Source organism: Folsomia candida, unplaced genomic scaffold (assembly GCF_002217175.1).
Source record: "Folsomia candida strain VU population unplaced genomic scaffold, ASM221717v1 Fcan01_Sc006, whole genome shotgun sequence".
NCBI lineage: Eukaryota > Metazoa > Arthropoda > Collembola > Entomobryomorpha > Isotomidae > Folsomia > Folsomia candida.
Window position 1 is genome coordinate 9,715,316 of NW_019091198.1, and position 23,729 is coordinate 9,739,044.

Sequence of the window (23,729 nt, forward strand, 5' to 3'; positions counted from 1 at the left end):
ATTTCATTATTACATGAGCACAACAAAGCTTAACTTTCCCCACCTCCCACCGCTGCCTGCCATTCCGGTCGACCCTCTCCGCCTGAACCTTAATGATTGGCCGTCATTGATTTGGAATTGCATCAGTGTCTGACTACCGATGACTACTACCTACAGGCCGGGCAGGCAGGCAGGTTAGGTAGGCTTGTCTGTCGGAACACCAAATAACACACAGCAGGAGCTTTTGTGGTGGGTGGGTGACTACGTACTGCTGGGTGCCTGAGTTTGGTGGAGGCTTCACATTTCACTGGGGGAAAGCCTCAGCTCAGAAGAAGAACAAACCGATCCAATGATGTGAACAAGTGGTTTCACCAGTCTTATACAACCGAATAGAGTCGAGGAGCCGGGAGAGCCCGTCCTCGTCGTCATCATCATCATCACGGGAATAATGGCATGGCATGGCGTGTTGGTTTTAAACGGGTAGTAGGACTGAGTGAGTGAGAGGAAGGAGGAAATGTAGCAATGGCAGCAGATCAACAACCTGGACAAAACACCGAAGGGGAAATCATAACCATGCACACACGGCAGCAGCAGCAGCACCGAGAAGAAAATTACTTCACGCTGTTGTTTTCTCTCTGGAGGAGAAAATGCACCTCAATTCAATCCACCATCACCACCCACTCCTTCCTTCCTTCCTTTCCTTCTACTTATGTAGCCACGAAATGAACATCTTTTCCCACTTAGTAATTATGCATGCTTCGGATCTCCGCACACCTGCCATTATTCTTTCATCATTATGAATCTCATTATTTTTGGAGAAGAGAAGGACGACAGCCAGCCTCGCCTTGATGGGACACGTGTGGGAGGAGGCTGGCTGACAGAAATTATGCGGCGGGTGAGTAGTGAATGGAATGCAGGTGTCGTCCAGGGAAACAAGATCCGATCCGATCCCCAAGAAGCAAGTGGCAGAGTGAACCGAACAAGTAAAAGTGTGCAAGAGAAAGAGAGAGAGCCCATTCCATCGGTGGTGGTGGTGGTGAAAGTGGAAAGGAAAGGACCGAAAGTTTGTGCAGGAGAGTGAAGTGAGCACTTTTTGATTTTGTGCTACACGGTACCCTACAATGACTCCAAGCAAGATCTCGCCGCATGGAGAAGACACAGATCTTGACGGGCGAAGGGGCCAACACAAGCCTTATGATAAGCAAAAGAAGGCCTTAATTAGAAAATGTTAGCTTTTTATCTCACCTCACCCCTCATTCTGAAGCTTTTCATACCATAAACGCCCCCCTTAATGACCAATTACTCAATTGGGTACCAACTTTCTCCCACCATCTATAGCGTCCTTGTTCCAGCCATGGCATGCCCCCCCCACCCGGAAGTGCATGTCCCCCGTGTCCATGCCCCCTCCCTCCCTGGCATAGAAAGTGGTTGTATAATAACGTCTCATGTTGTTCACCCACCAGCACTACTTACTTACTTGCTTGGGTGGTGGCAGCTAGCTAGCTAAAGTAGTGGCCGGGAGCTAGCTAGATATATAGCTGATGATGATGCTATAGTAGATGTGATTCAACCCCATCCTACCCTCACACGAACGAAACCTACCTTCTCTTCTGCTGCTGCTTTCCTTCCTCTCTCGCTAGCTCATCATTCAACAACACAAACCTTAGGCAAGAATATACTGATTCACTCTCTTATGCCCCATCCCCAGCAACGAAATCATAACCCAGAGCAACCTAAAAACATCCACCACCACCAGCAGCAGCAGCAGCAATATAAAATACACAGAGAGCAAAAGAGACATAACAGGACCCTGGCAGAAGAAGAAGTAAGTGGAAAAGTAGAGAGGCCAAAAAGTGCTCTCCGCTGTGCTGCTGATGCTGCTTCCTTCCTTCCTTTGGGCCGCCATTCACCTTCACCAGTCCAAAATATTAACTTTTCTCATCTTATCGAGAGGTGGATAACTGCTTATCGGGCTCCTTATCTCCCCCGTGCTGGTTTTGGTGGTGGCGACGACGACGACGGATGAGAGTGACAGGCGAAAAACACAAGCAGAGTGCTGCTCTAGGAGTTGGGTTTCTAGTGTGTGGCGATAAAACTGTGTCCAGTCCAGGCTGAGAGGAGGATGACACTCGAGCATTTATATTTAGATTGACCATCCAGTTGTTGACCATTCAGAGTGGCAGAGCAACTAACTCGTTCCTATTACTCATTCCAGAAGGAAGAACAAACGATAAGGGAGTTATTGAGTCTGATAAGCAAATACAAACAAACAAGAGGCAAGTGGATTTTTTACTGGGTCAGTGAAACCTCTCTTTTCAGTTTAGAATGACAATTAGTCGGTAAACGTTTTTGGTTTCGTTTTTTTTGTTGCATTTATTTGTTTCGTATTTCTATAGCATTTCTATTGTGTTTAGTCAATGTTTAGTCCTGTAATTATCAGACTTGTCGAATTGAGTTATTGATTGTGTGTCTTCTTATTAATTGTTGAATTATAGATTGCACTGGGAGGAGTAAGCCAAGTGTCTTCACAATAAGATTAGCCTTACACAGTCTGCTGCTATTTATACCAACGAGTGACACTTTTGTACGAGTTTTGCATCCTACAATCAACGAAAATGTGACAGTTTTATATTGAAGTGGAAGAACTTAGTTCGTATTTAGCAAAATGTCGTAGAAGCGAAGAGATAGATATTAAAAGTGCAATATTATTAAGTAGTGAAAATGGGGAGCGACTAGTAGTAGAAAAAATACTACAACAACAAGTGCAGCGAATTTGAACCGTTTTATATTGTTGTATTTTAGTGGAAAGAAAAACTACCAAAATTTTGGTAACGTTGATGATTTGATTGTTGAGTGTGTTGAGAGGAGATACATCATTACCATCGTCATCATCACCTGACCATTGACGACGATCTCGAGTCGTTATGGGAGGGCGATGGATGATGTGTTGGGCGTTTTTGACGACTTCTCTCTTCGTGGGGTTGTCGGTCGCAGGAGGATCTCATGTCGTCACAACCTTTTCCGACTCTTCGGGAGGCAACAGTACGATAAATAATCACATGGTGGTGCACAAAGAGACGGGGATCATTTTCGTGGGTGCGGTCAATCGAATTTACCAACTGGACCCGAACCTTCGTCTCATCGCGATGAACAAGACGGGTCCTGCTGAGGACTCTGTGGACTGCTCAGGATTTCGAGATTGTCCCGAAAAGGCGCAAACTCGCTCCACAAACAATGTTAACAAGGCTCTTGTCGTAGATTATTCGAGAGCGCGTCTCATATCTTGTGGCAGTTTGTACCAAGGGGTCTGCTGGATTATGAGTCTGGATAATGTGTCGAATTCGGACTCGGAGTTTGTCAGCGAGCCAATCGTCGGTAAGACTATTGCTAATAAACAACAATAACATTTTAATGCGTTCAAACATAATGTAAAAACACCTTCATTCAAAGTTAAATCATTCATGACCAGTTGAAAAGTTTAAAAAAACTCGATTCATGCAATATCATCGATCCGAATTGTTTTAATAACTCAAATTATTTTAAAGCTTTTAGTTTGACTAGCATTGTGCTGAAGTTGGAGTTTTTGTTTAAATTGCAGCAAATAATGACACGGCCAGCACGGTAGCATTTATTGCTCCAGGACCACCGACCCCACCAACATCGACGGTAAGACATGGTTTAACTGTTACTAATTCTTTATTATCAATTGGTTAGTGAGAGGAAACTACTGCAAACAAGCACGTGATGACATATGGTATGCTAATTTATTTATAGGTGCTGTACGTTGGAGTGACCTACACGGGTAACTCCCTGTATCGAAATGAAATCCCTGCCGTGTCCAGCCGCAGTTTAAGACCCCCAGACAACTTTGGCATTGTGACGACCAGCGTGTCCTCCGGAACCAAGATGCACATTAGCAATCGCGACCAGTATCCAATCAACTATGTGTATGGATTCAGTTCTGAGGGGTTCTCCTATTTTATCACCACCCAGAAGAAGGAGACCGGTCCAAACTGGCCATTCATTTCGAAGCTTGTCAGAGTTTGTCAAAATGATTCCAACTACTATTCATATACTGAAATTCCTATCGAGTGCGTCAGTGAAACTACAGGGCACAAGTTTGACCTAGCTCAGGCTGCTTTCGTTGGAAAACCCGGACCTGACCTTGCCAATAAATTGGACGTTACGCATCAGGATGACGTTTTATTTGCAGTTTTTGCCAAAGCAGAATCATTTGGTAGCCAAACTCCTGCACGTGAAAGCGCACTTTGCGTCTTCTCCCTGAAAGATATCAGAAGAAAGTTTGTGGAGAATATTGAGCTTTGTTTTCAAGGGAAGGGGAACAGAGGGCTGGGATTTATAGGTAAGGGTCGATTTTATTAACAATTCATATAAATAATACTTCACTTAAAAAACGCATCCTTGAAACTTGTATTATTGGAATGAGAAACAGTAATAGTGAGGGATTGGCCTGTTAAAAAGTTGAACACTTGTATGTACAATATATCCCCTGATTCAGCAGTGTTGATATGCTCATATTTCTTGTTATCACGGATAATTGGGATGCCATTCCGAGAAAGTCCCTTCATCTGTGCAATGACGAGGGTTGTAATTCCCAATGCCTCCTTTCTAGTACAATCATCTTCAACTAATTTGCGAAGGACCAATTGTGCATCAGATAGTTGTACTTGTTCAGGTGTCCACTCACCCCGAGGTGTTTTGGGTGGGACAAAATTAGCAATTTCAATCTGATCAGGGTTCAAAGGAGTTTGATAAAGAGGCCCGGATGAGAATGAATCGCCACTGCAATTAAAACCGAAATGTAATACTGCCAAATATTTGAAATGAATTTGAACTCACTGTGTGAAATTACTGTGAACAGCCCCCTTAACTGCAACTTTCAATCTAATACTAATTTGATTGTTGGACTCGGTTCCACAATAAACGTAGGGTAAATTCCAGGAGAAAGTAGTCTCATTCACAAGTGTAGAGTTGGAAGGTTGCTCTTCTTTTTCATCACCCACGGTGAAAGTTATCCCGTTTTCAGACAAAGTTCTTTCCAGCACTTCTAAATTGGCAGAAAACATGTCGACACGGTTTTGAAGTAACTCGTGGGGTTGGATTTCGGCACCATTTTCTACTCTTTCAATGTTTCGGAATAGACAGATTAGAGCGGTTGACAACTATAAAGAATAAAGGAAGCATTGTTGCATAAATTCATAGTAGGCATAATAAGATGATAATAAGAAACTCACTTTTGCAGTATGAAGAATTGGCAGTTCGGTTAGTGAAGAGTGAAGCATGGATTTGGCATATACCTCGGAGAAATTGGATTTGGGGTGGGATGTCAAATGGTGGAATAGCATGGTCATGTTATGACATTTCGCAATGTTTTGTACCACAGTGTTTTTCCACCCAGTTTTCTTGATCGTCTTTTGCTTCAAGACAGCATAACATTTGAGCGTCGTTTCATTCTCATCCGTCAAAACTGCAAAGTTGCTAATTCTTGTAGAGGAATGGGCTGCACAGTCAAGTTTGTTCTGCCAACAGTGTGCACATTTCAATTTAGGGGGCTGAGTGTATTTCGTCCCCAGTTTGTCGTACTTGATTGTAGTTCCATCCCAATAAAGTGGAATAAAATCCTCCTCCTTTTTCTTCTTTTCTGGCATTGTTGTGCCTTTCTCGAGAGTAGTAGTGGGTGTGGTTGTAGGAGTGTTATTTTTCTGCTTTTTTGTTGGTTGTGGAATTTCCACAGGAAAGAACCTTTCTTTGCCAACATTTGTCTCATAATGTTCCGTCCATTCATTCATGATTATGAGAAACATTGCATCCTTATCTACATCTTCATCCTTCAATTCTGCATGATTGTTTTGCAACTTTCTCCTCCTAATAATTTCTTCTTTGCAGTAGTTGAAAATGGCACGGAGGTAAGATCCCTTCTTTGGCAACTTGAATTTGAAACTGATGACATTTCCTTCCCCATCATACTCTGCATTATCCTCATCATCATCATCCTCTGCCGTAGTTGATCCGTCATAATTCGAAGAGGGAGATGGACTTGGTAGCATTGGAGAAGCAGGAGAAAGTGGTGGAAGCATAAGTGAAACGGGTGGTCGTGGGATAATGTTCTACAAAAACATGTGAATATGAAAATGGGATCATAGAATGAGATGTTGCATTGTTGCATTAACTCACATTCGCTACAAGAATATCAATTATGTCATTACACATCGACACCGTACTCCTCACACTGGGTTTGACATGGAGATCAGGAGTGGTGGGTGGTTCATAGTCGGCAAGGTGCACCAATGTTTAAAACTAGGAAACAATGAAAATTACATATTAAATAATAACGGAGAAAGAGGCTCAATTGTTGTTTTTACCATTTCTCAATAATCCCGTCAATCTTTCGCATTCGTCTCTTGACCGATCTACAAATATTTCCAGAAATGGCAAACTTGACTCTTGGTGGGACAGTCTTGCCTTTTCCCTATCCTAAAAAATGACACATTCTGTTAGCTACATGTTTCATTCATAATTGCTATAAGATATAAATTTACTTGCGCAAGAGGTGCAACAATGCTAATTATGGAGATGAAGCCTTCCTCCGTGAATCCTTTTGCATGTTCACTGACGAGGTGAACAAAAGAAGAACGGTGGTGTGGTTTCGCCAAATCCAACTCTTTGCAGAGTCCAGCTCTCATCTTTTTTCCATCAAACTGTTTGACAGGGATTCCACTACTTTTTAGCATCTGGGTCAACTCGTCAGAAATTGTGGATTTCCCAGCCTTTGCTAGACCTGCACATTTAACAATAATCAGTGTTGTTTAAAATAATATGCATGCATAAATACTCACCTGTGAGAAGAATTGTGCATCCTTTCTTATGTGATGGACTGGATTGCAGTTTCTTTCTTTTTAAGGGTGGAGATGCAGATGGAGAAGGGGTGGTTTTACTGGAGGAGGGTGTGGTTCGATGCATTTTTAATTACTTTGTTCCACGAAAAGTTTATTAAATCACTCTAATACTGTGAGTATGGATGAATGATTTGACAGGAAGAAAGAAATGTGAGCATCTTATTGTGGTTCATTTCCCACCTGCATATCATTATTTTTATGCTCCATACTCGACGTCTCATACATCTCAACTCTCCCTCGATTGCGTCTCGTGATTGCTTAATCTAATTGTTTTTGTTGTCTGTTTTTCTAGCGATGAATCAACAATGCGTTCCAACGGTAAGTAATTGTTTGTAGTACTGTGTAGTTTATGCTTACATATTTTTATTACATTTCTTTGTATTGTCTTGTCTAGAAATTGAAAATTATCGAGGAGGACTTTTGTGGAATGGATGTTAATACTCCGCTTGGAGGCGAGAAACCAGTCATGGCTGTTTCCGTGCTCAACTTTACTACGCTACTTACATCCGTTGCAGCAACTTCGGCTGGAAATTACACTGTAGTTTTCCTTGGAACGGATGACGGTCATCTCAAAAAAGTAACTGCACATCACAGTTCGCATTAGTGAACTTTAAGGAAATTATCTTAAACTATTATTACAATTATGTGGTTGGACTGTCTACAGGTCGTGGTTGAAAGTGGTAAATCTGGATCAGAGTATGACGACATTGTAATTGATGCAAGTAGCAAAGTCAATAGTGACATGTTTTTCACACCACAAAAATCTCATATTTATGTCATGACTGAGAAAAAGGTAATTTTCATCATCCAAGATATTCCTACTTTGCGTACCCTTTATTTGATTATAAATAACGTTCTGAATACCATATCACATATTCTTACATTTACAGATATCAAAGGTTTTGGTACACAACTGCTCAGAGTATTTTACTTGTAACGAGTGCGTCGAAGCTGGTGACCCATACTGTGGATGGTGTTCTTTACAAAATAAGTGCACTCTAAAAAACAATTGCCCCAAGGGACCCAAAGCGTCAGAGTTGTCCTTGTACTGGATCTCCTACAAGAGTGGCCAGTGCACTAGAATCACACAAGTTGTCCCAGGTCAACTCCAAAGTTCAACTGCTCGCACGGTAAGTATTCCCAGAATTACATATTAAATTGATGCTGGCTAATAAAGTCATTATTTTAATTTGATTATAACTTTAACTCTAAAAATTTATGGTTACAGTTAACAATTAACATTGACCATTTGCCAACTCGATCTGGCGCCTTCTGGTGTGTCTTCCGCTTCTTGAATGGAAAAACGTTGAAAACTAATGCAAGTCTGACAAGCAATGGAGTGACCTGTTACACACCCCCTACCTCAGAACTTCCTCCTATGCCACCATCACAACGTAATGACAATTTATGCTTTTTCTGCCAATCAATTTTGTATTTCGGAGTAGCATTATACAATTTTACCTTTGCATTACAATTTAGACAACTTTACTGCGACCCTTTCCGTTCGAATGGTTCAAGATGGGACTTCCCCCAACGACTTTGTTGGTGAGTAACAATTTTTGTAGTAGACCTTTAACTTTTGACAAAGACTCGCGTCGCAAAACAACAAAAAATTCATACAGTTCGCAATATATTGCCTCATATTTTTTTTAAATATCTACTGGGTTTAATGACAATTAACTTTTCTTTACAGCTACGGATTTTGTATTTTTCGACTGTAACACATACACAACATGTACCTCCTGTGTGACCTCAGCCTTTCCTTGCGACTGGTGCGTGGACAAACACAGATGTACTCATGATACGGCGGAGAACTGCAGAAATGATATTCTGGTTACCGGACTCAATGTGAGCTATCAAGTTTAATTAACCAATGTTGTTTGCTACGATTTGTTGGGTAGTTATAAATAAAATGTTTTCAACATCTATCAACAGAGAATTGGTCCGAGTATAAGAAGTGGTCCTGGGTTTTGTCCACGAATTAATGTCACAAACGGATCTTCTGAGCTACTGGTTCCTTACGGAACGTTGAAACGTATTCAAGTCAAAGTGGATAATATTGCTGTAAGTCTAACATTTTTTGTAACTTTGTAAATCTGGAAAAAATAACCTTTCAACATAAGACATCCCATTATAAATTTTACGTTTTTGTAGCAACAAATCATTGTGCAAACTCGTTTCTCGTGCCGTTTCAACATCGAAGGCCGCGTGACACCTGCTAATGCCAAGTTGATTGACACCACAATTTACTGTGACTCGATACCCTTCAACTACAATTCACCAGCTCCAAATATTACAGTCCCTTTCGCAGTTGTATGGGGTGGTGGAGAAACAAAATCATTGGACAACCCTGATAATATTCATAGTATGTTTCTCTCTCACTTAACCTTAAACAGAATATAATTTTGAGCTTTTTTAAAAAAATATTGTCACAATTACTATTTAGTTTTGGTATACCGGTGCCCTGCAATGGCCGACAATTGTGGAATGTGTCTTGCGATGGAAGAGAAATATGGTTGTGGATGGTGCCAAAGTTCCAATCGTTGTCAGGTTCGGGAACAATGTGACAATGGGATGGGAGTTTGGTTGAGTCGAAACCAAACGTGTCCAAATCCGGAAATTCGCTCCTTCCACCCAACCTCTGGACCGTGGGAAGGTTAGATTGATTACTTTGAATGAGAACGCATTAATGGTAATGAACGAATGATTAATTAACTGATTAATGATAATCTTGAAGGTGGGACGAATGTCACCATTGAAGGAATCAATCTTGGGAAAACCTTTGATGTATGGAATATGACATGATTCACTTATTGCTAATGAATCATACCAAATTGTTTTTATAATGTAAACGATGAATTCAATTTTAGGATATCTACAGCGGTGTAACTGTAGCTGGTGTATCTTGCGAACCATATCGGCACCTGTATTTACAAACACGACGAATTATCTGTCGGCTGGATGGACCTGGAATAAATGAACCTAAGGCTGGCCCCATCATCGTCAAGGTATACAATTTATTTTTAAAAGTCTAATCTTTACAACACAATTAAACTTTTCTTTCATAAATATAAAATGTTTTATATTTTTTACTTATTTAACTGTTTAGGTGGCCGACTTTAGAGCCGAATCAAGAGCTTTATACCAGTTTGTAGACCCCAAAATTAAAGGAATTAGCCCAACAAGTGGACCATTATTTGGAGGGACTCGTCTCACTATTTATGGAGAGCATCTTAACGCCGGAAGCCATACACAAGCATTTGTGGACAAAGTTTCTTGTGAAATCCTAGTGTAATCTATTGTTCTTTATATGTTTTTGTTTTATTAATTGCGAATGTAATGAAGCGAGTTTTAATCCTAACTATGTATTTTATTTATATCTCCAGTCAAGAAAGTGGTCGCATGGAATGTCGCACCGGTACCAGCAAGAAGAAAGGCAAAGGTCATGTCATAATCAAGTTTGACCAACGGGATAGAACTTATGAATCGGGTTTCACATACGTGGAAAACCCAATCCTGCTCCTAGAGAAAGTAAGTTCAGTCAACTGAACTCTATTAAATGGCAAATATATATAATTAGAATACTAATCATTGTTGTGATAAATAAGGAGAAACCAATCCGTGGAATACCTGCTGGAGGCATCAATGTCACTGTGGAAGGGAAGCATTTCGATGTGATTCAAGAACCTCTAATTTACGTAGTTTACAATGGAACATCATATGTTAGCGTAAGTCAACTATCAACTTATTTGCATACCATTTTCGTCATTTGTTATGTATATAGCGTCTCAAATAATTTTACAACTTCCTTTGGATTATGTAGAGTTGCAACATTTCCAACAATGAAACAATGTTCTGCTTAACACCCCCATTTTCGGAGGAGCCAAGTTTCACAGATATTGAGAACAGAGATGGTTTTATGAGGCTTCCATACGGTTTCATTTTCGACACCGTCAACTATACAGAGATGCAAGGAATGGACGATGAGCACATGTTCCAACTCTTCCCAAATCCACAATATGAACCTTTTGAAGAGAAAGTAAAGAAATACAAGAGCGATTATTTAACCATCAATGTAAGTTGAGCATTTGTTACCTACTCCTATTCCCTTATTATGTGAATTAAATTGTAAAATGTAAATGGTCATTTTTAATTAGGGTAAAAACTTGAACTCTGCATCCGACGAGTCCGACATTATTGTACTGATTGGAACTAGTGTTTGTAATGTAACATCTCTATCAAAAAATCAGTTGACTTGTAAACCACCTTCTTCTCAGCCCCCTGATTTAACTGAAGAGGGAAGGACGGATTCATCCAAACCTCCAACTGTCGTGGTATGGGATTTTTAAAATCAGTTTTCTATATATCCTCTGTATCGAAATATCACCAGTTTTGTTATGTTATTATACACCTGTACATAATGTAGGTGAAAGTTGGAAAGAATTTGAGCTATGTAATTGGACGACTTCGTTACGACCACTTGTCGGTCCAAGAGTTTCCTCAGAAAGTGATGTACTTGATGGTTGCTGGAGCTTGCGTACTCATCATCGTGTTCATCATTATACTTATCCTTTACCGAAGAAAGTCAACGGAAAGCAACCGGGTTCTAAAAAATATGCAAGAACAGATGGACGTTCTCGAGTTGCGAGTTGCTGCCGAGTGTAAAGAAGGTACGTGAATGTATCAACTGAAAACCAAAATAATAACGGCTATTATACACAACAATACTCAACTTACCAATTCCATTTTGGTATTTACAGCTTTCGCCGAACTACAAACTGAGATGACTGATCTAACCGGAGATGTGTCGGCTTGCGGGATACCATTTTTGGACTATAGGAATTATTCCATGAAAATCCTCTTTCCTAATGGAGAAGATCACGGCATTCTCAGCCACGAAAGACCAGAGCTTGTATATAAGACGAAAGGACTTCGCATATTCGGACAACTCGTTCTCAATAAAACCTTTCTTTTGTTATTTATTCGTACATTGGAAAACAATAGATATTTCTCGATGAGAGACAGGTGAGAAAACATAATATCAAATATCAACAACTATTAGTAATATTGAAAATGCATAATACAATCTTAATTAAATACTTCTTATTTTAGGGTGAATGTTGCATCACTGATAATGGTGTCCCTGCAAGCAAAAATGGAATACTGTACAGACATATTGAAAACCCTTCTAGCAGAGTTGATAGAAAAATCTATGGAGAGCAAGAACCATCCGAAACTGCTCTTGCGCCGGTGAGTAGTAAATAGCTTTATACAGTCAATAAATTTACAATTTACAGTTAATATTTTGAAAATTAATTAACTAAAATGTATGTAATTACAGGACGGAAAGCGTGGCAGAAAAAATGCTCTCCGCTTGGTTCACCTTCCTACTCTATAAATTTCTTAAGGAATGTGCTGGAGAACCTCTGTACATGTTGTACCGAGCAATCAAACAACAAGTGGATAAAGGACCGGTCGATGCTATCACAGCAGAAGCCAGATATTCATTAAGCGAGGAGAAATTAATTCGTCAATCAATTGGGTATAAACCCATGGTAAGTAGACACATTTAGTAAAGTATTGTCATTAAAGTTCGGTTTAATTAATTATGTTTTATCTTTGCAGACCATTTTCGTATCAATGTCCCACCAAACTACTTACATGACGGGGTTGGATCTGAACCAAGAAAACACTGACGTTCCAGTTAAAGTATTAGACTGTGACACTATAACTCAGGTCAAAGAGAAAGCTTTGGACACCATTTATCGCGCAACATTCTATAGTCAACGACCTCGGAAGGAAGATTTAGATCTTGGTAATTTCAGAAACATTATAAATACGGTATTGGGCCTTAAAACTATTTAATAATGCTAAATAATTGTATTGTTTTCAGAATGGAGAACAGGGAACAAAGGTAGGTTATGGCTCCGTTATTTTTATTCATGAATTAGAGAATAAGTTATAACACATAAATACTAACTAAATGACTTGCTTAACTTAACCCATCTCTTATCTTGTTTTTTTTAAATTCCAAACAAAGGACGACTCATTCTTTATGATGAAGATAGTACAACAAAGACTGAAGGAGAGTGGAAGAAATTGAATACACTAAGTCATTACAGAGTAAGTTGTGTTGTGTAAAGTGTAGTGCGAAATGAAGGAACTCCAAATAGTAACATGCGTGTTTTTATCCACATTAGGTTCCGGACGCAGCGTGTCTCACTCTGGTACCTAAGCAATCATCAATGTACAATTTGTCTATCTTGTCGGAAAGATCAGAGAAATCGCACAAGTATGAGACTCTGAACCACGCCAAGTATAATTCTGCTAGCCCACCGCTCAGTAGAGCCACGTCACCATTGAATCACGACCGAGAGGGTGGTTTGAAGGTACACAAAATATGCATATTAAAATAATTAAAACCTATATTATGTACATATTTATGGAATCTATACAAAATCTTTTATTTCCAGGTGTGGCATTTAGTGAAACATCATGATAATGATAACCAAAAGGAAGGAGAACGTGGAAACAAGATGGTTTCCGAAATTTACTTGACGCGTCTTCTTGCAACAAAGGTTAATAACTTTACAAACCAAACAAATTGTTATAATAATAACAATAATTAAAAATTGGAAAATTAACTTTTGGTCTTGTGTTTTGTCACAGCTCACACTTCAAAAATTCGTCGATGACCTTTTTGAAACCATTTTTAGCACTGCACACCGAGGTAGTGCGCTACCATTAGCCATCAAATACATGTTTGACTTTTTAGATGATCAAGCACTTCAACATGGTATCAGGTAAAGACTGTTTAAAATTTACATGAACTTGTAGAAAAAAGTTACAACCTACACATCATGTACTACTGACCTCATTATGGTATTATTCCATAAACTCTAGTTTAATTATCTCATGATTTATGTTGCAGCGATCCAGAAGTTGTTCACACATGGAAGAGCAACAGGTACCCAGCAGAATTATCATCCATGATATCGTAAATGCATATAATTTCAGATTATAAAATTGTGCTTGTTTTGTTTCTTCAGTTTACCACTCCGGTTCTGGGTCAATTTAATTAAAAATCCTAATTTCGTCTTCGATATTCACAAGTCAAATATTGTTGACTCTTGTCTGTCTGTGGTGGCACAAACCTTTATGGACGCCTGTTCAACGTCAGAGCACAGACTAGGTATTGCATCGTCGCTGTCTACCATAGTATTTATATTTCTCGTGTTTCCGAAATAATTTTAATCCATTCTGCTATCTCTTACAGGCAAAGATTCCCCAAGCAGCAAACTTCTCTATGCCAAAGACATTCCAGGTTACAAAGAGTGGGTGGAACGTTACTACGCCGACATTAAAAGGTATGGGCATTTATTTAATTCATTTGAAAAATACGAGTACTTGACATACGTTAAAACAATTAAACAATAAAATTAATAACAACTTTCTGATCCTGACCGATTTTCCGTCCACAGCATGCCCTGCATCTCTGACCAAGATATGAACTTAATGCTAGCTGAAGAATCTAGAGTAAGTTTTTTTTTGCATAAATGATGCATATGCGAACTGCTTAGCAAAATATTAGACTCTAATAATTGCATCCCTTGTTTTACAGGTGCATTCAGTCGAGTTCAACGCGGAGAGTGCATTGTACGAGCTATATAACTACGCCTCCAAGTATAACGATCAACTAATGATGACTTTAGAAGAGGATGAATTTTCCCAAAAGCAGAGGCTGGCGTACAAATTAGAACAAGTACATCACATTATGGTCTCTGAAGGTCACTAAAATGTTATACTGAAGGAATGAATGGTGGGGCTGCTGCTGCTGCTGCTGCTGCTGCTGCTGCCATATTTATAGCCGAGGCGTCGTTTCTCTACCAAATCCTCTATTCATTCATGACTGCTGTTGTAATTATATCCTGTCCTTATTTGTTACTGTATGCACTATATAAACGTGATTTGTGTCGTTGGGAACATGTGCAAAAATTGCAAATTTCCATTTGGCTGCATAATGTTATTATTATCTAGTAAAAATATATTAATTAATTGTTTCTCAAGGATTGCCGTAAATATGGATTTAATTTCCTATATATGTTATTCTTCCCAACAAAGTTAAAAATCCATACATACATAAAATTGTAAAACGGAGGTACTATATTTTTTCCATGTTTTTATGTAAATATCAACAATATTAACTAACATTGCTCGCGAGGGAGAAGACTTACTCGGAGGTAAATTTAGCAAGTGTGTGTGTTTGGTGGTGTGTAATCTTCTAAAAAAATGATCTAAAGAGTATTGGAACGTATAGTTTTCGATAATGCATAATAATGAGGAGGAGAGTCGTATCCAGTAAATATGGATGACTGAGATGGGTGTAAATATAGCAATGACACGCATGATAAGATGATGACCACGTGTCTACATTTTGTACAATAATGTAATATGTACTTTTATATGGATTATTATCTCGCTTTTATCGCATTATCTTTTTATTGTTATATCCCAACAAGTTTCCGTTGGGCAGGTTAAGTAACGAAAATGACCAGACGTTTTCTATAAGTTTTAAGTATTGCATTTATTTTTACTACATCATCCGAGTATGAGATATTTATTTCGCGTGTTAAAAAAAGAGAAAGATAAAAGTCAGCTGAGACACCATCAGCGGCATTCAGCTGCATTAATTAATTGTGTTAATTACTGCTGTGTAACTGCAACTTTTGTTCGATACCGGTTCAGGGGAGGTGACCTCTGGGCAACTAAAGACTTATTAATATCTGTAACTATTACCAGCAACTTTGTACTTCTGTAATTCGCTTCCATGAAGAGCTATGTAACGTATGTAACAACAACAAGTATATAATTTGGCAGGAATTTAGAGAATATATTATTATAGTAGTTCGCTCGTTCAGTCAATTTGTGTTCATCTATTTCGTACTTTTTTATTGCGTCCGATACGCTGCTAGTTGGTTGTCAAATTTGATTACATGGTTGAATAAATTGTTTATGAACTTATTTGATTGTTGTTTAATTTGGTTTATTATTCTGTATCTGTATTAAAACCATTATACGTAGAAAAACAGTGGCTGGTAAAAAACAGACTAAAATACTGGGCTGTAATATCTATGGAAACAATAACTGCATACATTTACGTACTGTATATATAGTACTGAATTTAAAGCTAGTTAATCATTAGAGTGTACAGTTGATTAATTCGGAAGAATGAGATCCAAACACTCTTCACCTTCTAAATCATAATCCGCTGGAGTCGATTTTAGATTCAGTAATTCACCCTCAAATTTTATTCTAATACCCGTACTTGGAATACCTATTTCGACTGCATATTCTTCTACTGTAGTTTCAAATGTCTTATTCATTCTCATGTACACCCACTTATCCTGTCGTCCTCGACGATCACTAGTTTGTAGCTTTAACTTCAACACATTGCTCGAACCTTCATCATAGAGTTCCTTGTCGGTCTTCGCGTTCATGTACGCTTCAATGGTGCATAAATTTGATATTCCACATTCTCCTAGAGTTTTGTCATCCTCAAGACGATTGTGGGTTCCAAGGAAAAGTAAAGGAATCTCACTCGAACAGACGTCCAACTTTTTAGCGATAAGAGATCGCAGTTCTCGAACAAACTGTTTCTGAATTAAAAAATGTAAGGACACGTGTTAATATATTGTAATAATTCTAATTATTAGTACATATGTAGTAAGCATTTTACTTATAGCAACATTTAACATACCTCATAAAGACGTACTGGCCAGGTGTCGCCACGACATTCAATATTAAAAAGAAGCAACGCGCCTAGATCAACTTCTTCTTCCTGCTCTTCTTCATTTTTGCCACTAAGCACTAAGCTCTTGGAACTTGGTTTTGTACTTTTTCCTTTGGATTTCTTCTTACCACGTTTGATTGCGCTCACTCTTTCTGTAGTTAGAGAAGGAACAGATATAAACAATAGATATTTGAATTCAGGTAACATGGAATTGGCATGTAAATGATGTCTCAGATACAAATTAAATGATATAAACGAGACGATAACTATTAGAACCCACAAAAACATAAAATTCATTCGAAAGACAAATACTGATCGCCCAAATTTGAAAACGATCGTATTTCAATTAACAAAATGAGAAGGAAGAGAATCAACGCAACAATATGCCAAAATGTGACCAGCAATGGGAAAGACATCGAATATGCAAAATAAATCAAGCCACCAAATGTCCCTCAACCTAGTGGGATTGGAAAGTTTTAGTCTGCTTGCAAACAAAAATACTCTATCAAGGTCAGGAGGCAAAAAATTTGCAAAATTCAAGCTAATTTGGATAAAATTTTGAAAACTGTGGCGGAGAAACTGGGAAAAGAGCTTATGTCTCATGCTTCCAAAATAATATGCTCAATCGGATACAAATGTGTCAGACAAGCACTGTGTGGCATTAGTAACTCTTAAAAGCATTAAGGATTCCGGATAAATTTTGCATTTTAGTTTGTAGAAAGTAGTGTTAATTTTATATATAACGTTAGTTCATTTAATCTATCTCTGAGACATTTTTTTAAATTACTAGAACACGTGGGCTTATCGTCATCGCTGTCGGAAATTGTAATTTCTGTGACAGGTACAGTCGTCTTCTTCCCATTGATCTATTAATAAATCGTCAATTATCTAGATCAGACATATCTCATCATTAATATTTAGATAATTATATACTTACAGGGGGGCAACCCTTTCGAGGGATACTCCGAGTTCGAGAACCAGAAGGGCCCGATACCTGCAATCCATACAATAATAGATATCATTTAGTACCAGATTTATACCAATCTCCAATCCATAGGCTGTCATGATGAAAGTTATTTTCAGAAAAAATTGACTTAGACTACGATTCTGGTAATAATAACCATGAAGAACCTTCCATTATTTACAAATTATGATTGGCACCATGTATTTTATATATGTTCATCTATTGATCATCAATTACCTCGTTTGTATCGCCTTGTATTTCTTCAACCGCAGTGTCCCCTACGCCTGGAATTGTTGAACTGGAATCCACCCCCTCCTCCATCATCTCAATCTCCAAAACTGGAGTTGGACAGTTTCGTAGCTCTTCCGGAGTCATTAAGCGCTGCATTTGCTGTATCTGTATAGTGATCTCGTTCTTCGCTCCATTACTTTTTCCAACTATGAAATCTTTCTTCTTCTGCACGGCTTGTACACCTTGCTTCGTAGGCTGGGATGCTTCATTAAACTTGCGAAAAATATCTGAAACATATATATATATACATGTATATATATAATTATGTATACATAAACGATTCACAATTGTACGACATTCATTTAAAAAATACTCACATTCGATTTCACGCTTCGACGAAATGGCTTCATCATCAGAAGAATCTAAATCCAAAAGTTGAAACTCAGCACTCCTCACCAGCGATTGTTTCAATGCAGCCGCAGCACCACTTGATGTCGAAGCAACTGGCCCTCCTGGATAACATAAAGCTAGAATTATTACAAATTCAATTCTTTAAATAGAACAACTCACCAAGAATGCCATTGACATTATTGCGGAATGCTTCAGGAAATGATTCCACTACCGTTTCCACAGCTAGAAATGCAAATTTATCTTTCAAACTAAAAACCTATCACCTAAAATCCAATTATTTCACAATTTTTTTTACCTCGATTGATCGTCTCCAAATGATACTGGCTTAGCCGACTGTCACTCGTCCTTGTAGTCAGATCGTCCGTCCTAGCTTTTTTGGCGACAGGTTTCTTCTCCTCATCAGGAGCACCTGCCTTTTTGGGAGGCATTGTCTGACCAAATTAAACTCGACGTAATTAATTATTACTAATTAGCAATTGATAACCGCTGGACTAATTTTCAGCCAACAAAATGGAGAGAACTCAGAGAGAAGAAGAAGTTCGTCTGACTCTGACTCTGACTTTGACCAACTGAACTCTGACTCGCTCGCTCTGCTGCTGCTGCTGCTGAGCCCGGTTTTTGAGAGGACAAACTCAAGAGAAGCAAGCTCACTGGTTCTCTCAGCCTCAACCTCGCTGGTTCTTCAGCCTCCATAATCCAGCCTGCCTCACACACAACAAATCTCACTCCACCACTACTCTGCTTCTCATAATCATCCACGTTTTTGCGCTTTCAGGGCAAATTAGAAAAGTTTTATTTACTACAATTTGTTCATAGAAATGTGTGTTAACGACGGCAGGAGGAGCGTTATTAGTAATTGTGTAAAACACAGTTTAAAATATTGAAACTAAACAATGGCAGAGCATGAAAATCCGTCGACTTCTGTCCCCTCAACGCCGTCCTCGTCGGCGACGTCGTCGTTGGGGACGGGGAGTAACCGGAAGCGAGAATACGTCTCATTCAAGCTGATAGTCGATCCAGCCCTAGTCAAAGCATCATTCAAGTCTTATCGGTACGATGGTCGTCTCCCTGAAGACCCTTCGTACCCTCTCGTGGTGGTTCGAGACCCTCGAAATAAAATAAGGGCACATCGTATCGATGATTTCGAACTTATAGTGCCCTTCTTCAAAATTGATAAGACTTTTGTAGGGAAACCTCCCTCGATTCAAGTGACCGTGACAAATCTTAATGATAATATTGACCGTAACTTTTTTAAGAATATCTTGGCTAAGCATTGGAACGAGGCGTACGACGACTTTCAAATATTTCATCATCCCGTGACCCACAAGCATTTGGGTTTAGCTCACATCACGTTTAAGCGTCCGTCATGTGCAAGAACGTTTGTGGAGAAACTGAACAATACTTCTATTATGGGGCAGAAAATCAATGTGTTTTTGGACCCTTTCGTCACAAAATGCAAAGAGTTAGTGGAAGAACACACTGTGGTGAAGAAACCTGAAGGGACAGACTCATCCGCCAAGAAGGAGGGTGGTGATAAGGATGGGAAGAGTAAAATCATTGTTAAACGGTCCCCAGGTGTCAAGAAGGATAGTAACAATAAAAAGAGTAGTAGTGGTGGTGGTCGACATGTGAGTAGTACTACGACCAACCCGATCACGACAAATGGGCGATTTTTTATGCCAGGCGATGGGGTTGTGGAGGGACATGTTCCCATTCCTGGTAGCGGAGGAGGGCCGAAGCTTGATCTCAACTATGGAAGCTTCCCATTTATATTCCCACCCCCACCACCAGACGACGTAGATTCTAACAATGATCAGCAACAATCCAAACTACTACCATGGGCCATGAATGCAGAGCTAACTTCTCTAAATGACGACAATGATGACTTTTTCTCCCCAAAAGTGGACTTGGATACTAGAATCCGACAAGTTTTTGCGGGTGAGTTGTTGGTATTTATCTTAATTAAATAGTCGGCTAAATAAATCTGCATTATCTTATATGAATATGAAATGTACATACACGAGTCATATGTGGTAAATTAACTATGATATTAAAAACCACGCGTTTTTATTTTATTTTATAGGTAACAGGTCCATGTTGTTGGGGATACGAATTCCCATGCTGGAAAGTAGCGAGAGTGAGGAAGAGGAAAAGCTCAAGCGAAAACGGTTGAAGTACGGAATGAACAATGAGATTTGGAGTTCCGATAGTGAAGACGACGACGAAGAGGAGGAAGAAGAGGAAACTGTTGAATCAGCTTTTGCCAAAAAGTTTAAGAAGAACACATTTGTCCCAATCCCAGGAGAAAGTTCCCAAAATGAAGACGACATGTCTCCACCACCTTCGCCCTTCCTCGCATTAACCAGTATCGATCCGGAGGATAATTTACCGTTATCCGCTCTCCAAAGTCTCAAACTTAAACTGCAAGCCGAACTGGAGAAGGTCGCGTCGGATGAATCCCATGGAATCTCCCCTATGCGGAGAAGAACCAAAAAGAAGACAAAACATTCAATCCCAGCGTCACAATTTGTAATTGAGGATCCATCTCAAATTAGTCTTCCACCGAATCCACCACTTCCTAATCCCACAGATCTCCCCCCACTCCCACCTGGAGATGCTCCCTTGCCCACTGAGCCAACCTTGATGCCGGCCCAGTATTATCCGCAACAGCCACAGCAACCACAACCAGGTTATTGGCCCGATGTTCAAATGCCTTATCCACCCTACATGTGGAATCAACAACCCATGGAGTATCCACCTTTCAACTTTTACCCACCCCATGAATATGACCCATATAGTCAGCAGCCGACAGAAGGAGGAGATAACAAGAACGCACTGTTGTATGATGCTTGCAGTGAGGAAGAAAGTGACGACGAAGAGCTTACAGTTCTTGAAGTTACAAAGCTTGTGATTGATCGAATTTATGAAGAAATGAAAAACACTCTACTTAAAGACTTTCATAGACGTTTATTGGAAAATGAGGCATACAAAAAGTTTGAAATTTGGTGTCAAAAGCGTGAAGAACTCCACAAACTGAATACAAAACAACAACAAGGAGCTAAAAGTGCAGTGAATGCTGAGGTGAATATTAATAAACCACCCGTAGTAGATTTCAGCGAGTCTTTGTTCTCTGGTAGCATGCTTGGTGGGAATTTGCGCTGCGCTATTCCAAAGTTGCCTTCATTCCGAAAAAATATACAAGAGCCTGTGTATCAGGAATCGAGAAAGTCTTCAGAACCAGAATCGGAGAGGAGCAGTGCGTCATCGTCGGCATCGTCGTCGTCTTCAGAAGAGGACGATGAGCCTATTCCTGCCAAAAGGAAACTCAAAATCAGTATATTTTCCGATGCTTCTTCTTCCACTTCGTCTTCCTCGTCTGAAGGCACAACTACTTCATCTGAAGAAGTGTCTGATTTTGAGGACGAAATTGAAGAACATCTTGGCAAATTGTCTCCGGTCTCCGCATCGTCGGGAACTGAAGAAAAGTCAAACAATAACAAGCTGGCGGTTAGTAATTCATTTTCCATTGTAGCAGAAGATGACACCAAAATCAAAGCTGCTAAGGAGGAAGTCAAGGTTAAAGAAGAAATTCCCATCGTTGCGAAACCTCAAAAGAAAAAGATGCCTGTGAAAGATAGTCAACCAGAAGGGGTGCCTCCAGATGAAATGTACATTCATGAGTATGAAATGTACCCCCCTGATATGGTCTATGTGGAGGACACTCCTGTCTCTGAAACCGATGATTTCAGTCTTCAGGACCACACCTACTCTAGAACGTTAGACCAAGACCTTAACCATGAAGAGACTAAAGAGTATTATAGGAAAAATAAAGTCAAAGTCAAAAAGGTGCCACCAGCCAAAACACGATCTCGAAGAAGGTTCCGACGTCGTAACGGCGAGGAAAAGACGAGAATTCTTTACGACATATTCTACAACTATTTGGACGATGAAGATGTAGAAGGTCTCCGACTCGCTTTCGAAAACTCGTTGGCCTTCGATTCCAATACGGTCTGGTTAAATTGTACCCACTGGGTCGAGTACCCCGCCACTGCCCCATCCCTACCAAAAAAGCGTCGCGACCCTGATGCTCGGGTCCACAAGACCGGCAGTGCTAGAACAGAAGGATATTATGCACTGACTAAGCCAGAAAAGGCTGCCAATCGTCGCCAGTGGGGCGTGGTGACAGAGAAGGTAAACAAGTGCGTGGGACATGTCGGTGCTCTGAGTACGGAGAGGGCAAACTCGAAGATGCAGGTCGCCATTTCTCGAGAAGCTCGATCCAATCAGCGCCGCTTGCTCACCGCGTTAGGAAACGAGGTGGACTCGGACTTGCTCAAGTTTAACCAGTTGAAGTTCCGGAAGAAGGATATACGTTTCGGCCGCAGTACGATTCACGATTGGGGACTCTTTGCATCCGAAGCCATTGCTGAGAATGAGATGGTAATTGAGTACGTGGGACAAATGATCCGACCTGTGATAGCTGATCTTCGAGAGAAAAAATATATGGCGGTAGGAATCGGTAGCTCGTACCTCTTTAGAATTGACCTGGAAACTATTATCGACGCGACGAGATCTGGAAACTTGTCCAGATTCATTAATCACAGTTGCAACGTAAGTCTGTTTTTATTACATTAAAATTTATTCATCATAACTTAATTTTTCAACAAATCATTATATATGATTTAATTTATAACTTGCAGCCGAATTGCTACGCTAAAATTATTACGATTGAGGGCCGAAAGAAGATTGTGATATATTCCAAGCAACCCATTGCTATGAACGAAGAGATTACTTATGATTACAAATTCCCCATAGAAGATGAAAAGATCCCCTGCCTGTGTGGATCCATTGGGTGTCGAGGGACTCTAAATTAGTCGATTTAATTACATTAAATTTATAATATATATGTATGTAGATTTCTCTGGGTCTGTAAAATATCTAGGAAACTTTGTTCTTTATGATACTGGTTTTTACTCGAGCTTTCATTATTCGTATTTTTTTCTATTTATTAACGACTCATGATTAGGACTGAATTTCGTATCTATTTGTTACAAATATTATTTATTCTAGGCATTTATTTCTTGTTTTGTTTTCTAATTATAAACTTAGTAGCATAAATGTACGTTATATTTTTGTATCGGCTGTATTAACGAATGCAGATACAAAATCTCGAATTATTACATGCTCAATATAAAAAAATATCTAAACCTTAATAACCCAACTTTTCACCGGATGCCGCATCATCATGATTTTCTAACTGCACTTCTTCAGTAGCATTCATTACTCGCTTTTATCTTCCCATATGCACCAGCATTTACGGATGTAGCGCAGTTTTGCATTTTTCTTCCTTTCTACCTCCGTCATTAAATGAGCAAAAATAACAAACACAATAACAAACTTTGCTAAAGATCAAGGAGAGAGACGAAGAACACAATGT

At 39.4% G+C, this 23,729-nt stretch overlaps 4 protein-coding genes across 4 annotated transcripts; 2 read left to right on the forward strand and 2 right to left on the reverse strand.

The window, feature by feature from the left end:
- Nucleotides 1-1,663: 1,663 nt before the first annotated feature.
- Nucleotides 1,664-15,917, forward strand: LOC110850662 (plexin-A2). Its single transcript, XM_022098148.2, has 36 exons — nt 1,664-2,275; nt 2,475-3,354; nt 3,578-3,645; nt 3,754-4,342; nt 7,189-7,214; nt 7,291-7,473; nt 7,561-7,689; nt 7,787-8,026; nt 8,125-8,290; nt 8,376-8,441; nt 8,590-8,744; nt 8,832-8,960; nt 9,051-9,261; nt 9,343-9,552; nt 9,634-9,683; nt 9,767-9,904; nt 10,006-10,187; nt 10,283-10,427; nt 10,505-10,624; nt 10,720-10,971; nt 11,054-11,230; nt 11,323-11,566; nt 11,657-11,921; nt 12,009-12,146; nt 12,238-12,451; nt 12,522-12,711; nt 12,790-12,810; nt 12,937-13,019; nt 13,097-13,285; nt 13,370-13,474; nt 13,566-13,699; nt 13,828-13,863; nt 13,946-14,088; nt 14,173-14,263; nt 14,378-14,432; nt 14,518-15,917. Exons 2-36 carry the CDS (start codon nt 2,904-2,906, stop codon nt 14,689-14,691), a joined length of 5,769 nt encoding a protein of 1,922 aa, XP_021953840.1. The 5' UTR covers nt 1,664-2,275; nt 2,475-2,903; the 3' UTR covers nt 14,692-15,917.
- Nucleotides 4,353-7,152, reverse strand: LOC110850665. The gene is made up of 7 exons (XM_022098151.2): nt 6,837-7,152; nt 6,540-6,778; nt 6,363-6,474; nt 6,175-6,297; nt 5,235-6,107; nt 4,840-5,162; nt 4,353-4,782 (listed from the first exon to the last, which is right to left on the reverse strand). Exons 4-7 carry the CDS (start codon nt 6,208-6,210, stop codon nt 4,383-4,385), a joined length of 1,632 nt encoding a protein of 543 aa, XP_021953843.2. The 5' UTR covers nt 6,211-6,297; nt 6,363-6,474; nt 6,540-6,778; nt 6,837-7,152; the 3' UTR covers nt 4,353-4,382.
- Nucleotides 15,918-18,865, reverse strand: LOC110850664. Its single transcript, XM_022098150.2, has 8 exons — nt 18,588-18,865; nt 18,452-18,514; nt 18,259-18,393; nt 17,888-18,168; nt 17,624-17,680; nt 17,474-17,552; nt 16,654-16,838; nt 15,918-16,552 (listed from the first exon to the last, which is right to left on the reverse strand). Exons 1-8 carry the CDS (start codon nt 18,718-18,720, stop codon nt 16,112-16,114), a joined length of 1,374 nt encoding a protein of 457 aa, XP_021953842.1. The 5' UTR covers nt 18,721-18,865; the 3' UTR covers nt 15,918-16,111.
- Nucleotides 18,866-18,984: 119 nt separating this feature from the next.
- Nucleotides 18,985-23,513, forward strand: LOC110851352 (histone-lysine N-methyltransferase SETD1B). Its single transcript, XM_022099091.2, has 3 exons — nt 18,985-20,230; nt 20,376-22,903; nt 22,993-23,513. Exons 1-3 carry the CDS (start codon nt 19,186-19,188, stop codon nt 23,164-23,166), a joined length of 3,747 nt encoding a protein of 1,248 aa, XP_021954783.1. The 5' UTR covers nt 18,985-19,185; the 3' UTR covers nt 23,167-23,513.
- The last annotated feature ends 216 nt before the right edge of the window (nt 23,514-23,729 follow it).